This window comes from Penaeus vannamei, chromosome 17 (genome assembly GCF_042767895.1).
Source record: "Penaeus vannamei isolate JL-2024 chromosome 17, ASM4276789v1, whole genome shotgun sequence".
Lineage (NCBI taxonomy): Eukaryota > Metazoa > Arthropoda > Malacostraca > Decapoda > Penaeidae > Penaeus > Penaeus vannamei.
Genome location: NC_091565.1, coordinates 4,118,634 through 4,127,748, shown reverse-complemented (window position 1 = coordinate 4,127,748; position 9,115 = coordinate 4,118,634). Strand labels below are relative to the sequence as shown.

General features: G+C 48.3%; 1 protein-coding gene across 1 annotated transcript; it reads right to left on the bottom strand.

Moving 5' to 3' along the window:
* Window positions 1–3,888: 3,888 nt before the first annotated feature.
* Window positions 3,889–4,374, bottom strand: LOC138864604 (uncharacterized). The gene has a single exon (XM_070132424.1). It carries the CDS (start codon window positions 4,372–4,374, stop codon window positions 3,889–3,891), a length of 486 nt encoding a protein of 161 aa, XP_069988525.1.
* Window positions 4,375–9,115: the final 4,741 nt, after the last annotated feature.

Here is a 9,115-nt window from a genome sequence, read left to right as displayed (position 1 = left end):
TTTAAAAGGCAATCGTAACTGATTAATTTATATTTATTTTTCATTTATTTTTTCATTTATTATTAATTTATTTTTATCATTATTATTATTTGTTTATTTTTATCATTGTTATTATTTATTTATTTTTATCATTATTACTATTATTGATTTATTTTTAGCATTATTATTGTTTTAGAATAATTTAATTCTGGTCATTTTCTTTTATCAAAGGCTTAACACGTGGCCCCGTTTCATCCTCTCCCGCCCCCTCCCCCTCCTCCCACTCCTTCTCTCTCTCTCCTCCCCTCCCCAGCCCCCACTCCCACTCCCCACTCCACTCTCACTCTCTCCTCCTCCCTCCCCACCCCCCACCCCTTTAACCCCCCACTCCCCACTCCCTCTCACTCTCTCCTCCCCTCCACTCACCCCTCCCTCCCTCCACCCACCCCTCCCTCCCTCTCCCACTCCCACTCCCTCTCACCCTCCCAGTCCCCAATCCCCTCTCACTCCCTCTCTCCTCCACTCCCCCACCCCTCACTCCCCCCAGTCCCCACTCCCCTCTCACTCCCTCTCTCCTCCACTCCCCCCACCCCTCTCACTCCCCCCAGTAACCCAGTCCCCACTCCCCTCTCACTCTCTCCTCCCCCCAGTCCCCACTCCCCACTCCCTCTCACTCTCTCCTCCCCTCCAACCCATCTCCCTCTCCTACTCCCTCTCCCACTCCCTCCCTAGCCCCAGCCCCCAATCCTACCCCCCGCTCCCCTCTCACTCTCTCCTCCCTAGCCCAAGCCCCCACTCCCACTCCCCTCTCACTCTCTCCTCCTCCCCCCTCTCCAGCCCCCACTCCCTCTCACTCTCCTCTCCCTCCCCCCAGCCCCCACTCCCCACTCCCCTCTCACCCCCCCCCCCGTAGCCCCCAGGAGCCGCCTTACTCAATCACTCTCACTCATTCACTCTTCCGCTTCCTCTGTTCGCGCCCGCGTGTTGGCTCTCTCTTTCTCTTTCTCTTTTATTCTCTTTCGTTCTCTTTCTCTCGCATTCTAGTTTTGTGTTTGTTGCTTTTGTCTCGTCTTCTCTTTCATTGCTCTTGGTCTCTTTTTTGTTGGTTCTGGTTCTTATTCTCTTTCGCTGTCTGTCTCTTTCTCTCTCGCTCGCTCGCTTATTCTTTCTTTCTCTCTCTCGTATTCTTTCTTTCTTATTCTTTTTCCCTCTCTTATTCTCTCTCTCTCCCTCTCTCTCCCTCCCCCCTCCCCCCCCCCATCTGAGTTTTTTTTTTTCAAAATTTATTTGTTTATTGTTTTTTTTATATTTGTTATTCAATTGCCTTCTGTATTCTACATTCTCACTATTCTTTTGTTTATTCACTTTCTTTTCTCTTCGTGTTTTCTCTACTTCTTTCTCCTCTGGTAGTTTGGAGAGAAATTGCAGTTGCGGAATGTATTAAATTTCACGTAGTTTTTTTTTTTTTTTCTTCTTCTTCTTTCTTTCTTTCTTCTTTTCTTTTCTTTTTTCTTTTTGTGGGAGGGGGCGGCGGCGGGGTGGGGGAAGGGGGGGGGGTAATTAAGAACGGTAGGAAATTTTGTTTTTTGTTTTTTCTTTTTTTTTCGTTCCGAAGACCTTTTATTTCGTATTTTTTTTTATATGTTTTCGTAAATTTGGATACCAGAACGCTCTTGATAATAGTCGCGCCGGCAGAATAAAAAGATAAGTGAGAGAAGATGATTAAATGAATAATTATTAATAATGGATTGCAAGGGATTCTGCTTCTGCAAGAGAGCGAGAGAGAGAGAGAGAGAGAAGGAGAGAGAGAGAGAGAGCGAGAGAGAGAGAGAGAGAGAGAGAGAAGGAGAGAGAGAGAGAGAGCGAGAGAGAGAGAGAGAGAGATTAGAGAGAGAGAGAGAGAGAGAGAGAGAGAGAGAGAGAGAGAGAGAGAGAGAGAGAGAGAGAGAGAGAGAGAGAAATAAAAAGATAAGTGAGAGAAGATGATTAAAGGAATAATTATTAATAATGGATTGCAAGGGATTCTGCTTCTGCAAGAGAGAGAGAGAGAGAGAGAGAGAGAGGCGCAGGTGTATGGTTGTTCGTTAGTGCAGGTGTAGATTGCACGTTGCGGCTCTTGCAACAGCACACAAGCCGCTGCATTGCTGTTATGCTGCAGACATGAAGGGGATGGCTGGCAGGTGCAGATGTTGGGGAGAGAGAGAGAGAGAGAGGGAAGGAGGGAGGGAGGGAGGGAGGGGGAGGGGAGAGAGGAGGAGGGAGGAGGAGGGATGGGGGGAGGGGGGAGGGAGAGAAGGAGGTAGGGACGGGTAGAGAAGGGAGAGAAGGGAGGGATGGGAGAGAAGAAGGAGGGAGGAGGAGGAGAGGGAGAGAGATGGATGAGAGCATTTTTTTTTCTTGATAGGGAGAGGGAGGGTGATGGAGGTGTAAATTGGGATGGAAGGAGATGGAAAAGGAGATAGAGGATGGAGATGGAAATGGAGGAGGAGGGAGAGAGAGATGGAGAAAGAAGGAGAGAGAGAGATAGAGAAGGAGAAGGAGAGAGAGAGAGATAGCAGCGACTAGTCATACAGACCAACAGACAGAGAGAGCGAGAGAGACAGCAAACCGTTCGGCCATGTGGCAAGAGGAGCGTATGCAGGCTGTATGTTGATCATCGAGAGTGCGTAGCGTAGTATGTTGGCTATTGATCGAAGCATCGGGGTCGATTTTTTATATGTTGTGAGTGTGTTGTATGTTGTCTGAAGCGGGAGTATGGTGTATGTTGGCTGCATGTTGTGTGGTTCCTGTCGGGGTCGATTTTTTATATGTTGAGTTATTTTTATATTATTTTTATATTATTTTTATATTATTTTTTATTATATTTATATGTTGAGTGTTTTTATTTATTTTATTTTTTATTTATTTTTATTTATTCTATTATTTTTATATGTTGAGTATGTTGTATGTTGTCTGAAGCGGGAGTATGGTGTATGTTGGCTGCATGTTGTGTGGTTCCTGCCCCGCTGCTGCTGCTGTCTCTCCCGCGATCGGAGGGACGGTAGTAAAGCTGATGTACAGTTCGGTTACCGATTTATTTTTTATTTTTTATTTTTTTTATTTTTTTATTTATTTGTTATTATTATTATTATTATTATTATTTTTACTGATGTTTGATTTGATGTGTCAATCTTTATCGATTTATTATTTTTGATTAATGATTTATCTTCTTTGATTACTGATTTCCTTTTTGTACAATTGACTCTATTACTATTATAGAATACAGGTGAGGGTTAATTAGACCCCCCCCCCTGTGTTGCATTGCACGTTCCAGAGTAGATATTACGTAACGCTGGTGTGTGTATGTGGATGAGAGAGAGAGAGCGAGAGAGCGAGAGAGTGAGAGAGCGAGAGAGCGAGAGAGTGAGAGCGAGAGAGAGAGAGAGAGAGAGCGAGAGAGAGAGAGCGAGAGAGAGCGAGAGAGTGAGAGCGAGAGCGAGAGAGTGAGAGCGAGAGAGAGAGAGAATAAGAAGAGAGAGAGAGAGAGAATAAGAAGAGAGAGAGAGAGAGAATAAGAAGAGAGAGAGAGAGAGAATAAGAAGAGAGAGAGAGAGAGAATAAGAAGAAAGAGAGAGAGAGAGAAAAAAAGAATAAGAGAGAGAGAGAAAAAGAATAAGAGAGAGAGAAAAAGAATAAGAAAGAGAGAGAAAAAGAATAAGAAAGAGAGGAGAGAAAAAGAATAATAGAGAGAGAGAGAGAGTGAAATGGTGGTGGGTTTGAAGAGGGGGTGGAGGGATTCCGATTTTAGCGGGTTTTAGGGGCTCCTGCACACGTGTGGAAGCCCCCTTGTGGTTGGTGGGTGGGGGGGGCAGGGGGGGAGCGGCGGGGGAGGGAGTGGTGCGGGGTAGTCCTGCAGCAGGTCGATGCAGCTCAAGGTCGTTGAGGTGGTGGTGGTGGTGAAGGTGGTGGTGGTTGTGTTGGGGGAAAATAGTGGTGGTGTGAGGGTGGTGTAAGCAGGTGACGGTGGTGGTGGTGATGCTGGTGGCGAGGGTGGTGTAAGTAGGTGGTGGTGTTTGTGTCGGGGATAATGGTGGTGGTGGTGGGGGTTGTGTTGGGGAAAAGCGGTGAGTGAGGAGGTGTGAAGTGGTGGTGGTGTTGTTGTGTCAGTTTGGAAAATGGTGTGGTGGCGAGGGTGGTGTAAGTAAGTGGTGGTGGTGGTGAAGGTGGTGGTGGTTGTGTTGGGGGAAAATGGTGGTGATGATGGTGTAAGTGGTGGTGGTGTTTGTGTCGGTTGGAAAATAGTGGTGGCGAGGGTGGTGTAAGTAGGTGGTGGTGGTGGTGAAGGTGATTGTGGAGGAAGTGTTTGTGGTTACATTGGCTATCGTGACGCTTCCCTCGCCACCAATCCTTAACCATCTACGTCCTTACTCTTCCCTCTTCCTCCTTCGCGGCGCCTCCCTTTCTCTCCCTTCATCTTCCTCTTCCTCCTCTCCCTCCTCCTCATTCCCTTCTTTCCCCTCCACGCCCTCCCTCCTCCATCTTCCTCCACCATGTCCCTCTCTTTGTTTTTTCTTCCTACTTTTATTCCCTCTTTTTCCCATTCTTCCCTTTCTTCTTCCTCTTCCTCTATTCCCCTTCCTCTTCTTCCTCTTCTCCCTCTTCCTTCTTCTCCTTCCTCTTCTCCTTCTTCCCCTTCCTCTTCCTCTTCTTCCTCTTCTCCCTCTTCTTCTTCCTCTTCTCCTCTTCCCTTCACTTCCCCTTCCTCTTCCTTCCCCCTTCCTTCCTTCCCCTTCCCCTTCCTCCAAAAAATCTTCCTTCTTCTCCCTAACCTGCTTTCCCCTCTACCTCTCTCCCTCACGTTTTCCCGCTCCCCTCCCCCTCGTCTCCTTCCCTTCCCCCTCCCCCCTCCCCATCTCTCCCCCTCCCTTCTCTTCCGTTTTTCACTTTCCTCCTTTCTTCATCCCCCTCTTCCCATACCCTCTCCCCACCCACCCCCCTCCCCCTCTCCCCCCCTTCCCCTCTCCCCCCCTTCCCCTCTCCCCCCCTTCCCCATCGTCCAGGGGGAATAGGGAGAGGGAGGGAGGGGGGCGGGGGGAGAGTCGTTTGTCGAAGAAAAATACGCAATTTTGAAGCGTGCCAATAGAAGGAAATTGAGGAGGAGGAGGAGGAGGAAGGAAGGAAGGAAGGAAGGAAGGAAGGAAAGGAGGGAAGTAGGTATTAAGGAATGGAGGAAAGGAGGTAGGAATTATGGAAGAAACGATTGAGGAATTATGGAAGAAACGATTGAGGAATTAAGGAGGAAACGATTGAGGAATTAAGGAGGAAACGATTGAGGAATTATGGAAGAAACGATTGAGGAATTATGGAAGAAACGATTGAGGAATTAAGAAAACAAGGATTAAGGAATGAAGGAAATAAGAAAGGAATTATGGAAGAAACGATTAAGGAAGGGAGGAAATAAGAAAGGAATTATGGAAGAAACGATTAAGGAATGAAGGAAATAAGAAAGGAAGAGAAGTTGGACTTTCACGTAATACCCCCTGACCCCCCCCCCCCAATCCCACCGTGTGTTCACCCCTCCTAGCAGGAGCAGAAGTAAAAGGAGGAGGAGGGAGAGGCGAGGAAGAAGCGGAAACAGAAGGAAGAAGCGAGAAAAGCAGAAGTAAAATGAGGAGGCGGGGAAGAAGCAGAAGCAGGAGGAGACGAGGAAGAGGCGAGAGAAGAAGAAACAAGGAAGAAGCGAGAGAAGCAGAAGCGGAAACAAAAGGAAGAAGCAGAAGCAGGAGGAAGCGAGAGTAGAAGCGGAAGGAAGGAGGCCGCGAAGGACCGAGAGCAGAAGCAGGAGGAGGCGGGGAAGAGGCGAGAGAAGAAGAAGAAGAAACAGAAGGAAGAAGCGAGAGAAGAAGCGGAAGGAAGGAGGCCGCGAAGTACCGAGAGCAGAAGCAGGAGCAGAAGCAGAAGGAGGCGGCGGCGAGGAGGAGGAAGCAGGCGCTGACGCAGTGGTCGGCGCCCGCGGGAGAAGAATGTGGATTAGGTTTCGCAGTGCGGATCCCACGCGCTCTCCTCCTCCTCCTCTCGTTCTCCTCTCGTTCTCCTTTCGCCTTCATCTCTCGGCGCTCGTTCTTCTCCTTTCGATCTTCTACTCTCGTTCTTCTTCTTTCTTCCTTCTTCTTCTCTCGGCGCTCGCTCTCCTCCTTTCGATCTTCTACTCTCGTTCTCCTTCTTTCTTCTCTCGGCGCTCGCTCTCCTCCTCTCGTTCTTCTCTTCTCCTTCTTTCGTCTTCTCTCGGCGCTCTCCTCCTCTCGTTCTTCTTCTTTCTTCTTTCTTCTTCTCTCGGCGCTCCCTCTCCTCCTCTCGTCTTCTTCTTTCTTCTTCTCTCGGCGCTCCCTCTCCTCCTCTCGTCTTCTCCTGTCGTTCTTCTCCTTTCTTCTTTCTTCTTCTCTCGGCGCTCGCTCTCCTCCTCTCGCTCTTCTTTCTTCTTCTTCTCTCGGCTCTCGCTCTCCTTCTCGCGTTCCTCTCCTCTCGCTCTTCTTCTTTCTTCTTCTTCCTTCTTCTCTCGGCGCTCGCTCTTCTCCTTCTTTCTTCCTTCTTCTTATCTCGGCTCTCGCTCTTCTCTTCTCTTTCTTCTTCCTTCTCCTATTCTCGGCGTTTGTTCTCCTCTTCTCGTTTTTCTCATTTCTTCTCTCGTCGCTCGCTCTCCTTCTTTCTTCTTCGTCTTCTTCCTTCTTTTCCCTTTCCTTTCTCTCTTTCTTTCATTTTTCTATTCCCTCTTCTCTTTCCATTATCGTCCTTCGTTCTTTTTTACGTTCCTTGTCTTTTATTCTTTTTTCTTTCCTTTCTTTTGTCTCATTTTCCTTTTTCCTTTTATTCTTTTGCCTTTTCTTTCTCTCTTTTCTTTCTCGCGTTTTTTTCTTGCTTTTAAGTGCCTTCCTCTCCTATTTTTTATCCCCTTTTGTTCCCATGTTTCTTCTCTTCCCTCTTTCTCTCTTTTCTTTTTCTCTTGGTTTCATTTGCTTTGTGTTTTGGTTATCCCTTCTTTTGCCTTTGTCTTTGCATTTTTGGGTTTGTTTGTTTTTCCTTTGTTTCTTTGATGCGTTTCCGTCTTTGTCTCCTATTTTCTTTCGTTCTCTTATCGTTTCTCTTTTTGGTTTCCTTACCTGCGTGGCTGTCTCTTTTATCTATCTCTTTCCCTCCCTTTCTCCCTCCTTCCTTCGTTTTTATTTCCTACTTCCAACCCTCTCTCTTTCACTCTCTCTCTCTCTTTTCGCTCTCCTCCCCTCCCTCCATCCCTTTCTCTCTTTTCTAACTTCCTTTTATCCTTTTTTGCTCTTTTCCCTCCCTACTTCCATTCTCTCTTTCGCTCTCCTTCCCTCCTTTCTTCCCTCTCTCTCTTTCTCTCTGTCTTTTTACACGGCATGCACGGTTCTGTAAATAAATTTTATCAAACCAAATCAATCTCCCTCTCTCCCTCTCTCTCTCTCTCTCTCTCTCTCTCTCTCTCTCTCTCTCTCTCTCTCTCTCTCTCTCTCTCTCTCTCTCTCTCTCTCTCTCTCTCTCTTTCTTTCTTTCTCTGTCTTCCTCCCTCCCTCTCTCCCTCCCTCTCTCCCTCCCTCTCTCCCTCCCTCTCTATCGCTCTCCTTCCCTCTCCGTCTTCCTTCTTCCTCTTCTCCTTTTGCTTTCGCTTCCATGATTGATGGATAATTTCTATGCATGAAAAGATTTCGAAGGGCTGAGTTTTCCGTGTGTTCAAAGCGGGGATTTGGAGTGCAGTTCTTAATGAAATTAGATGAGAGAGAGGGAGAGGGGAGAAGAGGAGAGGGAGAGAGGAGAAGGGAGGAAAGGAGGAGAGGAAAGGAGGAGAGGGAGAGGAGAGAGGGAAGGAAGAGAAGGAGGAAGGGAGAGGAAGAAAGAGAGGAAGGAAGAGAGAGAAGGAAGAGAGAGAGAGAAAGAGAAGAGGAGAGAGAGAGAGAGGAGAAGAAGAAGAGAGAGAGCGAGAGAGAGAAGAAGAAGAAAGAGAGAGAGCGAGAGAGAGAGAGAGAGAGAGAGAGAGAGAGAGAGAGAGAGAGAGAGAGAGAGAGAGAGAGAGAGAGAGAGAGAGAGAGAGAGAGAGAGAATTTTTTTTTTTCTTCATTTCGCGCTCTTTTTTCTCTTTTCTTTCTCTCTCTCCTTTTCTCTTCTCTTCTCTTCTCTCCCTCACTCTCTTTATCTTTCTGTCTGTCTCTTCCCCCTTTCTGCATTTATGTCTGCCTGTCTGTTTGTGTCTGCCTGTCTTTTAGTCTGTCTGTCTCCTACTACAGAGGACATCGCCAGGCAGAATTAGGATCCGGTCGTCCCTCAGCAGAAGTCGTGAGGTGCCGTCTCGAGGCAGGGAAAAGGAGGGTCGTCTTTCAGTCGTTGCGAAATGGCTGTTGGGAAGGACTTGATTTCGTCGTGTGGGAATTGTGGTCGTTGTGTGGGCATTGTGGTCGTTGCGTGGGAATATTGGTCGTTGTGTGGTTGTTGGAAAGGACTTGATTTCGTCGTGTGGGCATTGTGGTCGTTGCGTGGGAATTATGGTCGTTGTGTGGGCATCGTGGTCGTCGTGTGGCTGCTGCAAAGAACTCTATTTCGTCGTGTGGGCATTGTGGTCGTTGCGTGGCCCCGATTAAGGCATTAGAAGAGGTCGTCCAGCATCTGTTGGCAAAGGACGCCCCACAGAGTTGTCGAAAGAGGAGTTCCTGTAACTGTTGGAAGAGGACGCCATGGTAGGACTCCCGGAGGGGGTGGTCTGATGGGTGCCAGTGCCTACAAATGGGTCTTCGGAATGGTGCCAGGGACGGACGGCAGTGACGGAGGGGACCGGATTGGAGAGAGGGAGGGAGGGGAGGAGAGGGAGGAGGAGAGGGATGGGAGGGAAGGAGGGGAGGAGAGGAGGGAGGGAGGGATGGGAGGAGGGAGGGAGGGGAGGGAAGAGGGAGGAGGGAGGGGAGGGAAGGAGGAGGAAGGGGGAAAGGGAGGAATGGAAGGAAGGAAGGAAGGAGGGGAGGGAGAGAGGGGGAAGGGAAATGAAAGGAAGGAGGGAGGGAGGAAGGAAGGAAAGAGGGAGGGGTGTTATGAGGAAGGGAAGGAGTGAGTGGGGGTAGGAGGAAGGGACAGAAAATAAGGAAGAAGAAGGAAA